The sequence below is a fragment of the Leguminivora glycinivorella genome, chromosome 11, assembly GCF_023078275.1.
Source record: "Leguminivora glycinivorella isolate SPB_JAAS2020 chromosome 11, LegGlyc_1.1, whole genome shotgun sequence".
Lineage (NCBI taxonomy): Eukaryota > Metazoa > Arthropoda > Insecta > Lepidoptera > Tortricidae > Leguminivora > Leguminivora glycinivorella.
Window position 1 is genome coordinate 15,896,460 of NC_062981.1, and position 22,468 is coordinate 15,918,927.

Genomic DNA, 22,468 nt, shown 5'->3' on the forward strand with positions numbered 1-22,468 from the left:
CGTTGGTAGTTTGTGAGAACTGAGTGAGCACATGTTAATGGCTGTATCTTTTGATTTATCTTTTTACAAATTCAGAGATTCGTTTTACAATTGTTTTAGAACTTTTACTAAATGATCAGCATATTTTTTTTTATTTTCGGAAGGTGCTCACTCAATCCACACACACACGTTTATTTTATACATGCATAACTTTTCTCGTCATTGGTAACAATTATAAAGTTATGCTGTATTTTACGATAGATTCCACGAATATTAGGCAACTATTTGGTATTCGGTCTTTTCAGCTATTTTGCCGAAAATTTGGTATTCGGTTATCATTGTTTATTTATTACTATTCTGCCGAACACCAATTAGGTAAGTAGTTATATGTACTTATTTACACACAATAAAAACAGACATAATATTAATAATTTAAGTCATGTTTTAAAATATTTTAAAAAACGATGGTTCTTATTTAGTAATACATAGTTTGTTCAGGTTGGTACCAGTACCTGCCCTTAATAAGGCCCAGTGCTTATATTTCTTCTAAGTTTTATCAATCATGCCGTTTTGTACATTTTCTTCGCAGACATATAGTTACTTCTCTAAATAAGGCCCATCATTTTTTTTTTAAGTATTTATACTACGGTCTGTCGTCTAAAACACATTTATTCAGGACTATGCATTTAGGATAAGGTAGGTACTCTAAATTAGAGGGGTTCAAGTCTTAACAAGCAGTGCGTCAAGGTCAATGTGGTCAAGATAGGCAGACTTTATTTCATATTAAGTTTAAAGGGACAAAATTAGGTACTTAATTAAAGTAGTGTGGGGTAGCCTGCTGTCCTACGGGGCAATAAATATTATAATGTATTGTGTTTATGTGTATTGTGTATCATAAGTACTGGGCGTTTGCGGGGTCGCCTTCCACTCTGAGGCCACCACTCAAATACTGGCGCTGTTGATAGCTCATCTTTGAAGATTATATCCGATCCATCTCTATTTCTGCAGCGCTACTTCTTGGGTATTGAAGGTTGTGGACATGTGGACACATGGGCGGCATGGGCCTTATTTCATACCTGCATCAAATAAGGCCCATAGTTTTTCTGTTTAATAATACTTACTTTTTACTTTTTTACTTACTGCACGAAATTTTTGAACCATTTACACTTATCAATAAGTTATAAAATGTACATAACATTTCGAAACTTAATAGCCGGGCCTTGTTTGCATGGACATTACATATGCCCTTAGTAGGTAGATGAAATGAGTATTACCAACGTTTTAATTCTACGGTAACAAAAATGCTTTGCCGAAAAGTATAAATAAGATCTAAAATAATAAAAGTATATAAAGTATCTATACGTTTAAATAGCCTAGGTTTAAATTTCGCTGGCAAATTAGTTAAGCATTTTTATGGTTGGTATGCATGTTGGTAACCACGAAAAAATGCACATTTTATTACATTATGATTATGGTAAGTAATTAAATAAATATTGGGGACACCTTACACAGATCAACTTAGCCCCAAACTAAGCAAAGCTTGTACTATGGGTGCTAGGCGACGATATAGCGCAGGACACCATCGCGAGCGCAGACTTCTGGCCGAAAGGTGTGGGTTTTCGGCGATTCCGGGGCAACTTGCCGAATCCTACACCGGGGCAAACGACGCAACGGAGCCACACTGTTACGTCATCGCCCAAATCAATTGTTTAGTTTTAAACTTTATTGTTTGTTTTTTTTTCATGTTCTTACTTACTGTTTTTTTTTTTCTTTTTTGTTATCTATGTTTCGTGACGCATTGGTTTTACTGTAATGTCATGTAAACATGTTTTTACTAATAAATAAATAAATAATACATACTTAAATAGATAAATACATACTTATATACATAGAAAACATCCATGACTCAGGAACAAATATCTGTGCTCATCACACAAATAAATACCCTTACCGGGATTCGACGAACGACGACGGGAACCGAAGACAACATTAAAATTAGGTAGTTAATTAAAGTAGTTTGAAGTAACCTGCTGTCCTACGGGATAAATATTATAATATATATAGGTATCCATATATTTTTATTCTTTTCCTTCCGGCGAACGGAAGGACGTATTGACAAACACTTTCAGCTTGTGTGTCAGTTCCTTTGTCATCCATGTTTCACAACTAAAGAGTAAGACGAAATTGACGAGTGAAGATGCTCTGACTGAAACAATTACTTTTCATATTATTAATGTTTACCATTACACACAGAGCACAATCTCATCGGTAAAAATTGACAATTTTACTTTATTTCGACGTGCGTTTATCACAGCGCTCTTGAATAATACGATTTTGTAAAGAAAATATCTCCTAGATACATACTATCAATTGTGTCGCTTAGTTTCAAACTTGGGTACTTAAATCCATTCTACTTTAAGATTGAATATATAAAAAATATGTATTAACCTTGTAGCAGAATGGATTTATCCAGGTTTGAAGTTAAGCGACACAATTACGCTTAATTCGGTATGTAAGAAATACCTTAATTTTTGTTCTTTTGGTCTTGTTCTGTGCTAAGCCTTTTATTTCTAATGCTAGGTAGGTAATATGTATACACAACCCTAGAAAATTAGAAATATAAGATGCATATGTAGCTTTCCATCTGAAAAAGGTCCTTATGCTTCATATGCAATAAGATTTTGTTTGGCAGATTTTTTTAATTTAATTACTCTTGGAACATAATCCGGTGTCTGGTAAGTATAATAGGTACCAAATTGCCCTAGTTAAATTTTCCTACGCTGTCACTTCTGTCAAACATGTGCAAAAAAAAAAGAATAAGATTCACATAAATTTTTGGTAGGTAGATTCTTCTTCTTCTTCTAGGTTAGGGGCTTTGTAAGGCTTCAGGGCGTCTTATGTATCACTGCGACCATTTCTGATCTATTGTGATCGCCATCTACTACAACTCTCGATCAAGTCCTACAAATTCAAAGACTTGTAGTATCTTTTTGAGATCGAGATACCTCACATCCTCTGGGTGAAATTGGTAGCTGCCCAGAATCATGCGTGTGCGCATTAGAGAGGGGCACTCTGCCAGGATGTGCAGGGGCGTTTCATCAGACTCTAGACAGAATCTGCACCGCCCGTTTGCACGTTTCCCGATAGTGTGCATGTGCTTGTTCAGGTGGCAATGCCCTGTCAGCACCCTCACTAGGTTGCGAAGTTGGTTCCTTGACAGCGCCAAGGCATTTGAGGATGCCTTTTTGCTGTAGGCTCTGATGAGAGCCTTGGAATGGTTCATGCCTGGCGTGTTCCTCCAGAGCTGAATAGTTTTGTATTGACAGTAGGTCTTTAGGGTTAGTTTCGTAAGGCTTTTCGGGATACCACAGAAAGGCTCTGGGCCATGGTGCTTACCCTTTGCCCCCGTACGTGCAAGCTCGTCGGCTTTCTCGTTGCCTTCGATGCCTGCGTGCCCCGGGACCCATCTTAAGACAACCTTGTTTTTGGATCCAAGGTTGTTTAATAGTTGCCTGCAGTTCTCAACCAGCTTGGACGTTATGACGTCCGAAGTTAGGGCTAAGAGTGCCGCCTGGCTATCCGAGTGGATGTAAATAGTATGGTTGACGTAGTTGCATTGCAGGTTGATTGACGCGCATTCTAAGATGGTGTATACCTCTGCCTGGAATATAGAGCAATACCGTCCTAGATTTAGGCTTTTAGCCCTTCTAGGCGTTTCGCCGTATACTCCGCAGCCTACTTCAGATCCGGATTTGGAGCCGTCAGTGTACCACCTTAGGCTTCCTTCTTTCCATAATATTTGACTGTTTGACCAGTCCTCCCTTTCCGGGATTTCCACAGAGTAGAGTTTCTGTGGGCAGAACTGGGGGTGCATGGTGTCTGTCGGCATCCCCAGTACAGGGATATCAAGCACTGATTCAGTAAATAGTCTCAGTGTTTGTGATATCCACCCTCCTCTCTTTGTAGCCACTATTCTCAGTATGCTGGATCTTGCTTCTAGTTCCAGATAGAGGTGGAGTGGCGACAGGTTCAGCAGGGCCTCTAGTGCCGCTGTTGGAGAGGATGACATTGCTCCAGTAACGATGCTACAAGCAGCTCTTTGCAGTCTGCTGAGCTTCGTCACTGCCACTTTCTGCAACGTCTTCTTGTACCATGCTACAGAGGCGTAGGACACTATTGGTCTCACTATAGCAGTATACAACCATAAGGCAATTTTGGGTTTAAGGCCCCATCTGTTGCCTGCGAGACGGCAGCATATTGCCAGGGCCGATTTGGCCTTCAGTAGAGTTCCGTTCAGGTGCTGGTTCCAGGTCAGTTTCTGGTCCAGTGTTACCCCCAGATACTTGACTTCTGAAGAAAACGGAATCGTTTTACCATTCATGACCAAAGGTTTTAATTTATCCAGCCTTTGTTTGTTCGTGAATGGAACTATAATTGTCTTGTTTGCATTGATGGACAATTCGTTTTCACCACACCAGGCGTTTATGGTGTTGAGAGCCCTCTGCATAAGGTACGATATAGTACTTTGGCAGTTCCCCCTCACCGTCACCACAAGGTCATCTGCGTACCCCTGAGTGTCGATTTGGAGATCCGCCAACTTACGCAGAAGTCCGTCCACTGCAAGAGTCCAGAGCAGTGGGGATAGGACACCCCCCTGCGGGCAACCTCTCACAGTGGCCACTTCTAGTGTGGTATCCAGCAGGTCTAGCCTAACTTTCCTATTTAAGAGCATGCTTTGCACCCAGCGGACCGTGGTGGAGTCCACTTCTTTGATTCTTAGCCCCTCCACCAGTGTCCGAATTGGAGTATTATCAAAAGCGCCCTCAATGTCGAGAAAGGCCGACAGAGCTATTTCCTTATCTTCTAAGGCCTTTTCCACTCTATCCACCAGCTCCAGAAGGGCCGTCTCCGTAGATCTTCCCCTCCGGTATGCATGTTGACTGTCGTGGATAGGCTTCCTTACAAGATAGGTATCTCTGATGTATTTATCAACTATCTTTTCTAAGGTTTTTAGAAGGAACGAGGAAAGGCTTATGGGTCTGAAGGACTTGGCAATTTCGTAGTCCTTCCTTCCCGCCTTTGGTATAAATAATACCTTAACCTTGTTCCACTGTTCCGGTAAGTAGGTACCCCCAGGCGTAGCTCACTCTGAAGATTCTTACCAGATGCGGAATCAAGACTTCAGCACCACGTTGTAATAATAAAGGGCTTACTCCGTCCAGACCGCTCGTTTTGAATGTTTTGAAAGAGTTTATAGCCCACCTCACTATCCCCGGCCTGTTCATGCGAACAATAAAAACTCCAACCTTTTAACAATAAGGATTTATTACGTTTGAGGTTAAACACGATAATATGAAAATGTACAAGATATTGCCCCGAGCGGCGTGTGCGCGCTTCCGAGGTGACTCGCTGACTGATCGGCCGCGGGCTCCCGCGGCCGTGAACTGCCCGGTGTCGCTGCGCCCCGCGCTCCTCGCCCCGTGCGTATGCACAGACTTGAACATACTCCCGGCGTTGAAAGCCTAGCTTTCAACTAAACATTGCCATTCTTTACGTTGCCTTTAGCAGGTCTAGACCGAAATCTAGTCAACCCTTCGACAACCTGCAATGGTTTCAGCTTCATACATGGAGGTGCAGACATTCTTTATGTTGCCTTTCGCGGGTCTAGAATGGCGATCTAGTCAACCCTTCGACAACCTACAATGGTTTCAGCTTGATACATGGAGTTGCAGACATTCTTTATGTTGCCTTTCGCGGGTCTAGAATGGCGATCTAGTCAACCCTTCGACAACCTGCAATGGTTTCAGCTTGATACATGGAGTTGCAGACATTCTTTATGTTGCCTTTCGCGGGTCTAGAATGGCGATCTAGTCAACCCTTCGACAACCTGCAATCCCATGCATAGAGGGTAACATGTGCAAGTATGCTACTTGAGCTTGACGATGAAAAAATGCATATTGAGTAGCTCTGAAATGTATCTTCGCTAATTCGTTTTTTGTAGTGTGACGAAGTCCCGTCTACAGATGTCAGAGTTTGTTGCCTTTAATGGGTAGGTAAACCATTCTTCCCTTCGACAACGTCTGCAGTTGGGATAACACACATTTTGTTGATGGCTCTTCTTATTGTGCCACGTTTTGTGATGACATCAGCGACGCGGTTGACTCCGTCTACGCCAGGATACAGACGACTTATCCGCGCCAGTCGCCATTGAAGTGGAGGTAGCTGATCTTCTTTTAGTATGACGAGGTCCCCGACTCGAAGCTCCTGCTGCTTGGTCTTCCATTTTGTGCGTTGCTGAAGCTCTGCCACGTACTCTCGCCGCCATCGGTCCCAAAAGTGCTGCCTCAGTTGCTCGATGCGTTCATATCTGTTGGGGTACTTAGTAGTGATGGCTCGGGACGGCACCGAAGTGAGAGGCCGTCCGATTAGAAAGTGCCCAGGAGTGAGAGGGGATGGGTCAGTAGGATCCGACGAGAGTGGGGTTAAAGGTCGTGAATTTAAAATTGCTTCAATCTGTGAGAACAACGATCCTAGCTCCTCAAATGTCAGGGAAGCCCTACCAGCAATACGTTTAAGGTGATGCTTGGCTGATTTAACTCCAGCCTCCCAAATCCCACCGAAATTTGGGGAATAAGCAGGACTAAACATGAACCTAATCCCTTCCTCATTTGCAAAGTTAGTTACTGACTGGCGACTGGACTTAACTAACTTGCTTAGTTCATTGTTAGCACCTTTAAAATTTGACCCATTGTCACAAAAGATAGCAGATGGTTTGCCTCTGCGAGATACAAATCGTCGCAGGGCCAGAATGAACGCTTCTGTACTAAGGTCGCTTACCAGTTCAAGGTGCACCGCTTTGGACGCTAGGCACACAAATATACATAAGTAACATTTGGAAGTGCGACTTCCTCTACCTTTCTTGCTAGCAATCATAAACGGACCTGCCATATCGACACCACATGTATAAAAAGGGTATGGGGAGCTTACCCGTTCATGGGGCACATTACCCATGATTGGCTGCACCGACTTCCCTCTAAACCGAATGCAGACTACGCACTTTTGCACTACACTACGTGCCAAGTTCCTGCCTCCTACAGGCCAAAATAACTCCCTGACTGAAGCTAAAAGAAGTTGTGGACCGCCATGAAACAAACGCAAGTGCTCGTGCCTCATTATAAGTTTAGCCAGCTGATGTTTAGCATTTAATATCATAGGATGTTTTTTATTGTATTCGAATTCTGAGTTTTGAAGACGACCTCCTACTCGAAGGACTCCATCAGAGTCAATGAACGGGTTTAATGACAATAATTTTGACCTACGACTAATAGGCTTATTTTGTGAAATATCTTTAATGTCAGCATCAAAGCATTCAGACTGACAGGCCTTTACAAGACATTGCAACGAATGATCTAACTCAGTAACATCTAGTTGTCCCGATAACTTGGGATTGTTTCTCTTACAATTATTAATGAAGCGTAAGACATAGGCGAAAACTCGCTTCATTCTGCTAAAGTCAGAAAACTTGTCAAACTGCACGACATTATCATCTGTGACTACTGCGTGGCACATTATTTTTAAAGGTTTTGTTTCAGGCAAATCAACAGTAGGTATTTGTGCATGATTTTGAATAGGCCAGTCACAAGGCTCAGACTTGAGAAATGGTGGCCCGGTCCACCAAAGTGAAGAAGAAAGTAAGGATTTGGGGTCCGTACCTCTAGACGCGATATCTGCAGAGTTCTTGTCAGTAGGTATATGATTAAAAGTATAACCCTGCGTTAACTCGTGTATTTCATTTACGCGGTTACACACGAAAGCCTTTAAATCTTGAGGCTGAGCTTTAAGCCATCCTAACACGACAGTACTATCGGTCCAAATGGTTTTATGTTGTATGTCACAACGTAGTGACTTACAAACCTTATCACACAGCCTCGCTCCTAAGAGCATTCCACATAACTCCAGCCGAGGAATTGTGATCGGTTTTATTGGGGCTAAACGGGTTTTTGCACATAATAAATTAACGGTGACTTCATTATTATGAGCCACTGAACGCAAATAGACACAAGCGGCGTACGCGTTTTGAGAAGCATCAACACAGCAATGCAATTCGATATATTTATAATCATCACCTAACACACGCCTAGGTACCGTTATTTGTGACAGAAGTGCAAAATCTTTCACCAGCTTAGACCAACTCTTTGCAAACTCGTCAGGAACAGGCTGATCCCAATCAAGTTTGACACTCCATAGGCGCTGAAGCAGAATCTTAGCAGTTACAATGCATGGACACACTAGTCCCAGCGGATCAAAGACCTTGCTTGTAGTGGAAATGACTGACCTTTTTGTGCATTCCCGTGCAGGCTCTTGGTCCCTTGAAAATTGCAATGTGTCTGACACTGGCGAATAGTTAAGACCCAGAACACTAGACTCTTTAGATAAATCAAGAGGCGATGTCGTGTTTTCGTTGCCTTCGAATAAATCCACGCAATTCGTACGGAATTTTCGCAACGGCAAACAGGCAGAATCTAAAGCTGTTACTACACCGTGAGTAATATGCTTCAATTCTTCTACAGAATCGGCCCCTGTATTTAGATCGTCTACATAGAAGTCATTTTTTATCACATTTGATACAATCACGTCTGGGCACTCTTTTGCCAACTGTACAAGACAACGCGTACTTAAAAATGGGGCTGAAGAAGTCCCATATGTTACTGTGTTAAGTTGAAAAACTTGTATGGGTACATTTTCATTATCCCGCCATAAAATCAGCTGCAAATAACGCTGAGATGGATCTACTTCAATTTGACGATACATTTTCTCTATATCGGCTACTAGAACAAACTTGTGCTGTCTAAAACGCAATAGCAGAGACATCAAATCACTCTGTACGACAGGTCCTACCCGCTGAATGTCATTCAGTGACTTTCCAGATGACGTTTTGCAAGATCCATTGAACACGACTCTTAATTTGGTAGTTTCGCGATTTTCACGAATTACAGCATGATGCGGCAGATATATGCCAAATTTGGGACGCTCAATTTGCGTTAAATGTCCTAAGTTGCTATACTCTTGCAAAAACTCCTTATATTTTTGCTTTAGGTTAGGATACCTAACGAATTTCTTCTCTAAATTCTCTAAACACTTTTTTGCCGTGTTGAAATTATGCCCTAATGACTCCTCAGGCTTTTCCTTTAGAGGAATTTGAACAGAAAACCTGCCACTGGGCAATCGAGAAAAAGTTTCTACGAAATGCTGCTCACAGAGCTGCTCCTCTGGAGAGTAAGTTTTTTCAGAAGGTAAATCGTCAATTAACCAAAATCTTTCAAGTGAATCGCGAATTTCCTGACTAAAGTTGCAAACCAAGTTGGACGTTGACATTGTTGAATTATTACTGGGTACCGATCCTGCCACTAGCCATCCTAACTGAGTATTTTGCAACACCGGTTTATTCTCACCTAACTCCCTAATTTCAGGTATGACCAGCTTCCAGTATACTTTTAATCCCAACAAAATGTCTACCTCAGAAGGAGAATCAAATCTCGGGTCTGCAAGCTCTATGTCACCTGGTATCTCAAATGAAGTTGTGTCTATCGGACACTCAGGCAAAACACTTGTAATATCCGGGATCACCAAAAACCTAACGTTCATATCGTACGGTCGAACCCGAGAACCTACCTGAAGCCTGCATGCTTCTGAAATATGAGTAACATTTTTATTTATTCCAGTAATATTTATGGACTCGGTATTTGTAGCTATGCCTAACCTTTTTTAAACGCCTTTGTAATAAATGAAGATTGACTTCCGGGATCCAGAAACGCACGTGCTGTATATGATTTCCCATTGTAAGCTACCTTTACCAGAGCGGTACATAACAACCCCGGACCGTCAGATTCCTCAGATACCACAGAGAGGACAACCGGCGCTGAAGAAGTACTAGGGGACGTTTTTTCGGATTCATCGCCATGTCTATGCAACAGCGTATTATGTTTCTTTTTACAAATTTGACAACAACCTTGCAAATTACATTTAAATGCATTGTGACCTTTATGAAAACAATTTTTACACACTCGAAGCTTAGATACCTCGTCAAATCGGTCTTCAATACTCATTTCTTTTAATTTGGGACATTCATATAGACGATGACCTTGACTGCACAAATCACACGTGATGCTTGACTTCGTATCAACCGTGGTGGCAAAACTTTTATATTGAGTTGTTTGACCTTTAGGTTTTTGTTCCCGAGACTCAAATTTAGGGTGACCAGTCTTCTCGGAATGATTACTATAGGATGTTTCTAAAACATCAGCGCGGCTGCGCAAAAATGAATAAAATTCATTTAAAGTTGGCAAATCTTTGAAACTACATTTTAATTCTTCCCATTTCTTGCTTGTTGTTACGTCCAATTTGGTAGAAACCATAAAAATAATAAGCGCATCCCATTTGTCCGTAGGTTGCCCTAGTGTTTCAAGAGCCCGCAAATGTTTAGAAAAATGGTCAACAACAAACCTCAGAGCCTTGAAAGACTCCTTTGATATACATTCAAAGCTAAATAATGCCTTCAAATGGTTATTAATTAAAATGTTTTTGTTATTGAACCGTTCGCACAAAAGGTCCCACGCCAGGTTGTAGTTATTTGCACTGAACTCGATCGACTTTATTACTGTACTCGCGCTCCCTTCCAAAGAAGAGCGTAGGTAATGAAACTTATTTATCAATGGAATGCTATTGTTATTATGTATCATGGACTCAAAACTGTCTTTAAACTCAAGCCACTGCAAATAACTCCCTCCGAAAACCGGTAATTTAATGGTAGGTAACTTAATGCCCGTGAACGAATTCGAATGACAGCTGGCCATAGACTGATCATCACGAACCGCTTGCGCATTGTTATTGAAAGACGAATTATCTAATATGTCTTGACCGACCGCTAAACACGACATAAACTGGTTCTCAATATCATCGCGCTCCTGCGCTTGCTCTGAAGGATCGCTATGCAGCAAATCAATTTGACCTTGAATGTCATCAAACTCAGTCAACACAGATTGCAACTTATTTATCTTTAACTCCAACTCTTTATACTTTGCTGAAGTCGAAATGGCAGGTTTACACTTCAACAAATTATTTAAATAATCATTAAACTTAGTCAGCCGACCTTTAATACTTCCGCGTTGTTTAATTAATTTAGCTAATTCGACCTCAGGTTTTACTACTCCATCCGTTGGTGACATAATTGCAAAGTCAAATTTAAAAAACACCGAACAATAAATAAGCGAAAAGTCTAACCAGTAAGTCCAGTCCCAGCAGTGACGGCTCGAAGTAGATGGTTGCCCTGGTCGCGCACACAGCTAACCAGCAGGCACGACGTTGATAATGCCGCGCAACACGCACAGCAAACGCTTCACTCGCGTTGAACCCGAGCGAACGCTGAAATAGTCGGCAAACCACAATGAAACACTGACAATGACCATTCAAAATTTAAACCCTAACGGTTTTTTTTTTATGTACGTTAATTAATTCAGCTTTGAAACCAGCAGTTTTAATTGCTTAATTATACCTAAATTTAATGCAATAATAAGTATGTGCTGATTGTGCAATGCTTATTTAATCGAAAGCGCAAACTTCGTGCGAATAATAGGCAAACCAGGCTAAGTAACGCTTTGAAATAACTTCGAAATCTTATAGAAATAGAAGAACATAAGAATATAAGCACATTTGCGTGCAGCTAATAGTCTTGTCTTTTAGGCAAGCTAGATTAGGAATAAACCTAACGCTCAAGATGCAAGAAAGCAGTCACACAAATTGAATATATCCGAAGATTGCAGGTTCGTGTCCTGTCACGGTCGCCACTATTGTTCATGCGAACAATAAAAACTCCAACCTTTTAACAATAAGGATTTATTACGTTTGAGGTTAAACACGATAATATGAAAATGTACAAGATATTGCCCCGAGCGGCGTGTGCGCGCTTCCGAGGTGACTCGCTGACTGATCGGCCGCGGGCTCCCGCGGCCGTGAACTGCCCGGTGTCGCTGCGCCCCGCGCTCCTCGCCCCGTGCGTATGCACAGACTTGAACAGGCCTTATAACAGTGGCAGCCTGCCTCCAGTCTTCAGGACGAGGCCTATGCAGGCTCTCGCTAACCCTTGAACTGTTTGACAAGGCTGCCCCTGGGAAGTGAGTTTCGACTAAAAGCTCCAACGTCTCCAATTCATTTGTAGTGTAGGAGCCATCCTGCCTTTTCAGTAGGCCAACCTGACTAGTCCTAGCCTTCGAGAGTAGCCTATGAAGTCTCGCTCCCTGAGGTGTATTTTCAATTTCCTCACAGAACCTCCTCCATGATGCTCTCTTGGCTTTCCTAATCTCTTTGCTGTATTCATTTAGGGCTTTCCTATAAGTCTCCCAGTCGTTCGTTCTTTTAGCCCTATTGAATAACTTCCGCGTCTTGCCCCTGAGTTTCTTCAGCTTGGAATTCCACCAAGGGACATGACGTTTGGTTGATTTGAACTTGGGAGCACAGTTATCTTCAAAGGCCCTAACAATGCCATTTGAGATTACCTCTACCGCAAGCTCCAAACTCTCTTTCGTTTTGATTACCTTCATTACTGAGTCCAGGTTCCGCTCCAGGCTGTTGTTGTGTTGTAGCCCTCCCAGTCCGTCCGCCGAGGATCTCTGAAGGTGCAAGTCTGTACGCTAAGAGAAAAAGATATGTTGAAACATATATGTTTGTGATCTGACAGAGATTCCACATCACTTACCCTCCAGTTCTGAATGTACCTGGCTAGATTTACGGATGCAAAAGTCAGATCCAAAACCTCCTTCCTGACCCTATTGACAAAGGTTGGTTCACACCCTAAGTTTAGAATTTGGAAGTTATAGCATAGAAGGAAGTCGTGTAATAACTCACCTCTATCATTAATGTCCGTGCTCCCCCAGTTGGTGTGGTGAGCATTTGCATCGCATCCCACCAGCAGTTCTACGCTGTGTCTGCGGGCGTATTCCGCCACTGCATTTAGATCCGCAGAGGGGTCTTGCTTTTCACCAGGGAGGTATGCCGAGCAGAGTATGACCCTCCGCCCACTCCATCCCTTTAGATTTACATACGCTGCTACCAGGTCGTCTGTGCATAACTCTGGAACAGGTAGAAAGTCAATGTTCTTGCTAAAAACAATGCATGCCCTAGGCTTTATTCCATTAGTATTGTACAAAACTTTACCAACCGATTTTAGTCCTAGTATATCTGAGTTCCGCACCCAGGGTTCTTGTAGTAGTGCGAGGTCGACGTGTCCTGCAAGCTGGCTCTCGACAATGGCCGTGGCGGCTGCCGCATGGTGTATATTTGCTTGCAGGACCCTCGCAGGTGCGCACGTGTTGGGCCCCGGCGGGCCCCCCATTTAGGCGTTGTTCTTTCGTACCCGATTGGGCATTCCCCTGCCTCGTTGGATCGGAGTTCCCCTTAGGGACCCTCTTACCACCGAGTTCTGGGGCCTGCCACGACCGGGTAACGTGCCTCCTTTCCTGCCTCCCGTCCCTCTGGCTGCCGAACGCCCACCACCCAGGCCACGAGAGCCCTGGGGGATTTGCGGTCGACTGCCAGGTACCGCAGTACTGGGGCCTGGAGTAGGTTCAGCGGGGGGCTGGGTTTGCTGGACCGTTTCTTTGGGGGGAGCATTTGGCCCCCCCTTCATCCGGAACAGCACCTTCTTAAAGCCAATTACCACCTCACCGCCATTGGCTTTAAGAGCTTCGGCAGAAGGCTCATCCAGGGCAAAGGTGGCGACGGCGAACCTGCCACCCTGCTCAGCCTTCTCCCCTAGCACCTTCCAGAGCTCCGTGTTCAGGCCAAAGTTCTGGGCTCTGAGCAGCACCAAGGCATCCTCTATTGAGGACGTCTCGGACTCCGGAATAAAGGTGACCGCCGTAGCTGGTTTGGGCAGCTCTCCCTCTGGGATAACAGAGAGTGTCGCCTCCGGCCACGGCTTCGCCTTTGGCACCTCGTTCATAAGCCAGTTCTTGCTCGCCTGGTTGTAACATGTAACCAGGATCCAGCCTGTCTTGTGAACGAAGCCCACAAATTGCGGTGCACCACCCTTTGCGCTCGACCATTGGGTCATAATGGCGAGGGTCAGGTATTTGTGCACCGACTTTATCTGTTCCTCGCTCATAGGTTCCGAGTTACGGATCCCTACTCGCGAGGAGCCAGCTACCTCCCGGAAACTGGGAGGGCGAGGCCCCCCTGATGTCCCTGGAGTGATTTTCAGGGCCTTTTTCGCCTGCCCCTGCGGAGATTCGTCCTCAGAACGGACCCTTTTTACAGGGCCTTTTGCTGAGGGCGGCTTCTCCACAGGGGTGTCCGCGTTAGACTGCCGGGCCAGCGAGAGGGCTAGGTCCCTCGCCATCCCTTCGGTCATAAGTCTGCGGAATCTTTTGCGACCGGCTCCCGACAGGCGCTTGCATTTCTTCTCCTTGGTAGAAGAGTTGGTCTCAGGCGTACCAGAGACGATAGCTACGTCTCTGTCGACCTCAGTTTCCATCTCCACTACCTCAGAGCATACCTCGGGCGTACGGGAGTCCACACTAGAGTCCTCCTTCGCTCCGATACTAACGTCAGCCTGGGTTTGAGCCGAGGCTGAAGACACGGCTTTTTCATTTGAAATTGTAATTTTAAGATCCATAAAAGTCCCACGAGTAGCTAGGGAAAGATTGGTCACAAGAACGGCAGAGCCCCGCATGCCGGTGAAGGACTAGATACACCTGCTACGATTCGTCCCGGTTTCGTAGGGACACCGTTCACGACTGGTCACGCCACCAGCCACGCATCCATCGGCACGGTCCGTATCACACCTTGGATTGGCTTCCCCTATCCCCCCTGCCAACACTCAGGAGTTCTCCCTAGGGAGTCCTCCCTGTGCGGAACCCCCTACCCCCCCTCAGACAGGACATCGGCAGCAACAGTAAACAAAGAACAGATGAACTGAAGGTTATTTACTGTTGCCCCCGGGGCGCACCGTCCAGAGGTCCTTCCCTTCCCCCCGGATTAACCGCATCAGAGAGGAGGAGAAAGACCCTGGCACTCTAGGTTTCCCGTCATAGCTCCCCAAAAGGTAGATACTGTCAACCAATTATGTAGAATCCTAGGCCACTCTAGAACCCTGTCGTATTGACACCGTGCTTTATTTGCTATAGAAGTCAGTTTTACTTTTACTGTGAAAGGGTCTAGAGTGGCCTATGACCTAGGATTCAGATTGGTTGATTGTACGTACCTACTCCTATAATATGGCTTCTCTTTGAAATCGAAAAGGTTTTAGCTTTTTACATACCGAATAACTTTATTTCGCTAACAATGTGACTATCTTAAAAGAAATCATCTTTTAAGATAATCACATTATGTATAAGATAAGGAATTGTTTCTACCATTCCTTAAAACATTACAAAGAGCGTAGCCGTGTTTGCATAGAAAATCGGCCCTTTCGCCAAATGTTCACTGTAATTTTTTTTAAAGAGCTCTCGTGACAAATATTATTTACTGTAAGTTTGAGGTTTCTATCTTTTTTATTTTCTGAGATATGATTTTTTTATTAATTCACATAATATCCATTTTTTTCAACATTGGCTAATGCGATTCACTTGAACTTTTGGGACAATAATATACATGTAATGACTCACATGTTCTAGCAATAATATTTAATAGTGCCGAAAAAAATCTTGGCTTAAAGTAAGAAACAAATCTTCAGTATTTTTTTTCTCGCTTTTTAGAAAAGCGACACCTATAGTTCTTTGTCAAGTAATTGCTTATATAAAGGCCCGCAATATATATTTTTTTTCAAAATAATCCAGGAGGTACTTCATACTAGAAAATGGAATAATAAAGGATACTACCCATACCGCAAACGAGCTACACAGTAAATAGGTGAATTTTAGTCGCAAACCTCTTTATTATATTAACAATATTGGTACTGGAAGATTGCATTCATAAAGGTATTACGACTAAAATTCACCTATTTACTGTGTAGCGCGTTTGCGGTATGGGTAGTATCCTTTATTATTCCATTTTCTAGTATGAAGTACCTACTGGATTATTTTGAAAAAAAATATATGTTGCAGGCCTTTATATAAGCAATTACTTGACAAAGAACTGTAGGTGTCGCTTTTCTAAAAAGCGAGAAAAAAATACTGAAGTTTTGTTTCCTACTTTAAGCCAAGATTTTTTCGGCACTATTAAATATTATTGCTAGAACATGTGAGTCATTACATGTATATTATTGTCCCAAAAGTTCAAGTGAATCGCATTAGCCAATGTTGAAAAAAATGGATATTATGTAAATTAATAAAAAAATCATATCTCAGAAAATAAAAAAGATAGAAACCTCAAACTTACAGTAAATAATATTTGTCATGAGAGCTCTTTAAAAAAAAATTACAGTGAACATTTGGCGAAAGGGCCGATTTTCTATGCAAACACGGCTACGCTCTTTGCATTTTAGTCAAATCAGTACACTTAGTATCTTCACGGAGTCCAAAACATTATGCATCAGAAGTCCGAAACTAGAGAAATATAGAGAGCGCTTGAGCGCGAGTAAGTACTTGCACCGGCGGCGGACGCGGGTGTGTGCGTGCGCCACGCGCACGCACACAGGGCCTCCATGTGGGTTCCACCCCCGTCAGCGCGACGGCGATAAAGACCTAAAAATCTCAAATTTGAATTCGTGCTTCGGTATCGTATCCTCTTAAAGTTGCATCGTGTAACAACATTAGAAAATCATGCAGCAAAGCAGTCAACATTTCTATCTGGGTACCCGGAGACAACGAACGCTGTTAAATTTACTAAGTTGTGAATGTACATCAAGAATTGTGTAGTATACGTAACAACAAAAAAAAACAGAAATTAAACAGTGGCAACATTGTAGTGTCGTCCCTTTCAAATCAATAGTTGCGAGGAAACGGGACGATTCTCACTTTTTTACTATCTAATTTTTTTACTTTATCTTATTTTGAACTTGTAAACCGCCAAACAATGTGAGCACCGCGTGCAAGAGCCGGTCGCGTTTTTATTTATGACTCAAACAATTTCATATTTTTTTATTTTGCTGTCATCTTCTTAGTTCTTAGGTTCTTACTGTCAAATTTGTAGGTTATATGTAAGGCAGAGTCGTGTTGTGTTACATTTTACTAAAATTAAATAGAATGGAGGACATCGAAGAGTCCGATTTTGTGGCTTCCGAGCACGATAAGCTAGTCCATGCCATATCGAAACTAGACAAAACTCAGTTTATTACCGAGCCAACGCGAAGTGAACCAACTAACCTCAATTCAGAGTTCAACTTGATCAAAACTAAACCAAAACTCGATCTTACAAATGTTGTGAAAGTGTTAGAAGACACGTCTCACCATGTACAGATTAGCAAGAAGCTTAAAAAGAGTCAGGACAATAAACAAGTACTCACGAAGCCGCTTGAAAAGCCACAAGCTGAACGCATCAAGCGAGCGACAGGGTACGAGCAGACGAAGGAAAAAGTGGGCAGATGGGACCCTGTCGTAGCAAGAGCCCGTACCGTAGACTTCGTTTCGTTTCCTCTAAAGGGTGTCTCGACCAAAATGCAGCCAACACATGAGTTCTTAGCTAAGTTTGAACTTAAATCGAACCTTGAGAAAGAGTTGGAGGAAATTGATCCGCCGAATATACAAGTTGAAGACGATGAAGAGGAGAAAGTGTACCCGATGACATACGAGGAAATGTTGGAACACAGGCAGCACTCGGCTAAATTGAGAGCACAACAATCTTACAAAGCTGCTAAAGCTAAGAGGCAGGGTAAAATAAAGAGCAAGAAATATCACAGGTTTGTTTTTATTTTATTTTTATTGTAAATAATTATATTGTAATTTAGTGATGTTCTATATCATTTGTATATTGACTTTGTGTAAGTAAATTTCTTCATAGAATCCTACCTTAAGGTTGTCTGGAAGAAATCGCTCTTTAGCGATAAGACCGCCTGTTGTTTACCTTTGTTCGTGTTTCTTCCTTGTTTTGTATTGTTGTATTTTATCAAGGTGTGCAATAAAGAGTATTGTATTGTATTGTATTGTAGAATCTTGTATAGACAGGTATAGGGTATGGGCATTGCTAAAGTCAGTAAATGTGTTGTTTTATTAAGTGCATGCCTAACTGATAAATTCATTTTTTTCAGAATCCTCAAGAAGGAAAGACTAAAGTTGCAGCTTAAAGAATTTGAAGAGCTACAAAAGAAGGACCCAGAAGAAGCTTTGAAGAAGTTAGAGGCTCTGGAGAAAGCTAGGGCTTTGGAGAGACATACACTGAGACACAAGAATACTGGAAAATGGGCTAAAAGCAAATTAGTTCGAGCTAAATATGATAAAGAGGTACACTTTACATTTTATTCCTATCTTATTTTAGCTCAGAATGTTGCGAGTTTAAATCTCCAAGGTAATCAAAGATTGTTTAAGAAAAAAGTATATAAAGATGATCTTTTTCCCCTCACTAGCTCGGAAACACGCGTTTTGTCCTTTAATACCAGCGGGTAAAAACGCATTTTATCCACTAGTGGGTAAAGTAATTTGACCTTGAATAAAGTCAAATTAACTGCTTTAAAATTGATAAAAGTAGGTGAATCTAGAAATAAAGATGATTTACCACCTGTGGAACTACTGGAAGCACTGATAAACGCATTTTTTGCATTGTAGTTTCCTCGCTATAGTGAGGGGAAAAGTTTTGTGTTGCACTCGGGTGCAAATGTATTTTACTTCTCGTGTGTTAAAAAACTCGCAAGTTCAGGATTCTATTCTCGAACCACTCGCTTCGCTCGTGGTTCAACTATAGAATCCTTTCACTTGCTCGTTTTTCAATTCCACACTCTGCATTAAAATACAACTTTGCCCCCTTGTATAACAAATAACTATTGTTGGCTTGCTTGCTACAACCAAGTGAGGATCTTCAAATTATAAAATGTTCGTAACTAATAATTCTTCATTGTATTTGGAATGTTGTCAGAATGGGTCACTATCAAATTTACCTTATCGCTAAAAGACTATATAGCTGACACGTCTGGATTGTGTTATGTCTTTGTGGCTACGTAGACATGAATGCTAAATGTGTCTTTAGCAAAACGTCTGGATCTTAAAACGTAACAATTTAAAATGATCTAACTGCAAAACATCTTCATCTTCGAATGTCTGTATTACAAAACAGACATGAACGCTAAACGGTCAAGGAGCAAAAAATCTGGATTGTTTAATGTTTTTATTGCTAAATAGAATAAACGCCAAACGACCCGTTAGCAAAACGTCTGGTTTTAAAATGCTTAAGTGTCTTGAGAATTCAAACCTTCTCGCACTGTTAATAAGAACTGTTCTGTTACATATTTATAAACCATGGCGATGACACATTATATTTCCGGACGTTTTGCTACTGAATAGTTCTGTGTTGACGTCAATTAACTAACTACACTTTTGGCTTTTTAGATATGCTAATCATACGGACTATGTATATTTCCAGACGTTTGGCTACTCATTCATTCTAAGTCTTAGCCATCCAGTTAAATTTACTTTTTGCTGATTCAGTATTCTACTTTCATGTCATCCCAGCTGAATTGACTTTATACTGACTGTATATTTAAATTTTCTGACATCTAGCCGAAATAGTTGTTTAGCGATAAGGTAAACTTGATAGTGACCCGTCAGAATAAGAAATAATCATGGTACTGTTAGTAAAGCTTTTTCATCATCTGCAATATCTTTACACCTGTTTATTTTATTTTAATTTAATCCTGTTACAGACCAGACAAGAACTTGCTGAGCAATTAGCAGTAAGCAGAGGTCTAACTCAAAAAACACAAGCCAATGACAGCAGTGATGAAGAAAATGATGACTCTGAAAACATACCAGATATCACTCTATCTCAAGACCCCATGAATCCCTGGATGATGAAAAGGTCAGATAAATCTGAAGTTGATGCTGAATTTGATTTTGGTTACAAGAAATATGTTCAAGGAAAGACAAACAAGAAAGATGATAGTGATTCAGATGATGATGAAACACAGCATCCTGGAGGTGATAAAGATAGTAAAGCACTAGATATGTTGCTTTTGGGAAATAGTATAAATAGAATTGGTCAGGAAGACGGTGATGATCCAGATGAAGAAACTCAAATACAAACAGAGATGAAGAAAACCCAAAATCCTACAGCTAAGAACATTGGTAAAAATAAGCCACAACTTCCCAATAAACTTAAAAGTACAACACAGAATGATGAAGTAGAAACTAAAGGGAAAATTTTAAGAAAGCTAAACCAGTGAAAAGAAAAAATGAAGTCAATAATGTAATTTCATCGAAGAAAACCAAGACAGCTGTGGCAACTTCTAATTGGTCTGTAGAACCAGTTAATGTTGTTCCAGAGAAAAAGACAAAGAAAGCAAAGGCAGATGTATCTGAGGCATTTGAAGTTCTGGAAAAAAATATTGCAAATAAAGTTGCAAGTAAAATTAACAAACTTAAGAAAGATATTAAAAATTTAGAAAGGGCAACAAAAGAGTCAAAGAAAGTTGAAAATAAACAAGAAGAAAGAGATAACCTAGAATACTTGAAATTAAAGAAACAAAAAGTAAAAGCAGTCATAGATGAAGAGTTAATAGAAACAGCTTCCAAAGCTCCTGAAGATGTACAGGGCAGCAACAAACCTATCTCTGATATAGTAAAAACAGCACAAAGTGATCTACCTGTCCAAGAAAATGTTGATGCAAATATTGATCCAACTAGATTCATACAAGCTAAGCCTAAATATTTGAATTCTGTTGTACCAGAAGGAGAAGCTGGTCATGATTTGTTGGATGATGATGATGAACAAGTTGTTCCAAAAGTAAATATTGAAGAAGTCTTTGAGGAAGATGATGTAGTTGACAGTTTTAGGCAAGAAAAAGAAGATGAAATAAACAAAGATAAAATCGAAGACATTGATTTGAGTCTTCCTGGCTGGGGCAGCTGGGGAGGGAAAGGTGTGAAAGCCCCGAAAAAGAGAAGGAACAGATTTATCTCTAAACCTGTTCCGAAATTTCCAAGACGAGATGAAAATAAAGGTGATATCATCATTAAGGAATTTAAGGATCCTAAACTTGCTGTTCATAAAGTAACTAATGTACCATTCCCATTCAAGAGTGTCAAGGATTATGAAGCATCAATCAGAGCTCCTATTGGTAATACTTTCGTCACTGAAAAAGCACACAAGAAGTTAATCAAACCAAGTGTAATAACTAAGGCTGGTGCTATCATTGAGGCAATGGACGAAGATGAATTGCTTCAAAAGAGAAACCGGAATTTCAGAAATGAGAAAGTTATGAAATTATTAGGCCAAAAATAAAACTAATCTACTTAATTTATGTTTTATTTGTTCTTACTTATACTCCAACTCGGATTGGTGGCGAGACTAATATGACACCGTCGCCTCTTACAAATAACATGGGGATGGTCCGCTTTGTTGTTCTGTAGACTTCCTCATATGTTTCTTCATCAATCTCCACAGTTGTTATTGTCTCTTCTGCATCCCCAAGGACCATGTTTAGATGTTGATCATAAGCCTGTGACATATACATATATAAATTAAACAATGTTTTAAATAAATATTTAATATACATACATGATAATTTCATTGTATTTTTAGATATCCTGTTTTCTCATTGACATAAAAAAATACCATTTGAAAAGAAAATAAATTGACTGATTTTTAGTCAGGAAAAAAAAACTAAAATGCTTTAATATCCTGAGCTGAATTTTGATGTCAATCATTATAAGAAATATGAAATGTATAATGCAGTTAGATTTTGCAGTGTATGCAGATTAGAGAAACTAGTAAAAACGCCAATCCATGTTCTAATAGCTACTTTGGATGCATAAAATTCTGTGGTGTTCAGAGTTTCAAGACTTACATGCAATTTGCCACGAAGTTCTCGTTCATTACGCATTTTGACATATATTCTTTCATCTAAGCTTAGCCGTATGAGATCTAAAGGCTCCTTCACAGTCATTACCGATACCTGAAAACAAGGTACATATTTTAAGTAAACCGTAAAATACTGTGTATACAAAGTATGAAATCGTATATTAATATGATAAATTGTCTTAAAGACATGTATAGCTAACAAATAAACAATGAGAGCTGTATTTGTTGAAAATAAACAATTATGTTCAAATCATCAACTCACATTTTCACCATCATCTGCCATGATTTAAAGATGATTCTGTAAAATTTAGTAAGTACAGAAACAAAGCTGTTAGAGTTAAAATCAATTACAGGCACTCGAGAAGTAATTAATCTCCAAAAATGTATAATTTCTTGGTTATAATTCGTTTCTGGAGGTGGAGCAAAGCGATTGCCGCTAGCCGATGAAGGTGTCAAATTTTTTTTAATCTGTTTGAGATATAATTTTAACCGCTAGCATGCATAGATTTTTTGAATGAGTAGTATTGCTTTATCTGTTACTACAAAGTGT

The 22,468-nt window shown here is 41.0% G+C and overlaps 5 protein-coding genes across 5 annotated transcripts; 1 reads left to right on the forward strand and 4 right to left on the reverse strand.

Moving 5' to 3' along the window:
* Positions 1–2,920: 2,920 nt before the first annotated feature.
* Positions 2,921–4,711, reverse strand: LOC125231367. The gene has a single exon (XM_048136813.1). The coding sequence runs from the start codon at positions 4,709–4,711 to the stop codon at positions 2,921–2,923; it is 1,791 nt and encodes a 596-aa protein (XP_047992770.1).
* Positions 4,712–4,993: 282 nt separating this feature from the next.
* On the reverse strand, positions 4,994–12,581 carry LOC125231165. Its single transcript, XM_048136526.1, has 2 exons — positions 12,055–12,581; positions 4,994–5,256 (listed from the first exon to the last, which is right to left on the reverse strand). Exons 1-2 carry the CDS (start codon positions 12,573–12,575, stop codon positions 5,076–5,078), a joined length of 702 nt encoding a protein of 233 aa, XP_047992483.1. The 5' UTR covers positions 12,576–12,581; the 3' UTR covers positions 4,994–5,075.
* On the reverse strand, positions 5,293–9,960 carry LOC125231164. Its single transcript, XM_048136525.1, has 2 exons — positions 5,867–9,960; positions 5,293–5,771 (listed from the first exon to the last, which is right to left on the reverse strand). The coding sequence occupies exon 1, from the start codon at positions 9,622–9,624 to the stop codon at positions 6,022–6,024; it is 3,603 nt and encodes a 1,200-aa protein (XP_047992482.1). The 5' UTR covers positions 9,625–9,960; the 3' UTR covers positions 5,293–5,771; positions 5,867–6,021.
* A 4,538-nt stretch (positions 12,582–17,119) lies between the features above and the next one.
* Positions 17,120–21,354, forward strand: LOC125230955 (U3 small nucleolar RNA-associated protein 14 homolog B). The gene is given in 4 exon segments (XM_048136264.1): positions 17,120–17,809; positions 18,158–18,350; positions 19,763–20,257; positions 20,260–21,354. Coding segments are annotated over 4 exon segments (2,421 nt in total). The 5' UTR covers positions 17,120–17,156; the 3' UTR covers positions 21,340–21,354.
* LOC125230956 (U6 snRNA-associated Sm-like protein LSm3) lies at positions 21,350–22,348 on the reverse strand. Its single transcript, XM_048136265.1, has 3 exons — positions 22,181–22,348; positions 21,905–22,012; positions 21,350–21,556 (listed from the first exon to the last, which is right to left on the reverse strand). The coding sequence occupies exons 1-3, from the start codon at positions 22,199–22,201 to the stop codon at positions 21,377–21,379; spliced, it is 309 nt and encodes a 102-aa protein (XP_047992222.1). The 5' UTR covers positions 22,202–22,348; the 3' UTR covers positions 21,350–21,376.
* Positions 22,349–22,468: the final 120 nt, after the last annotated feature.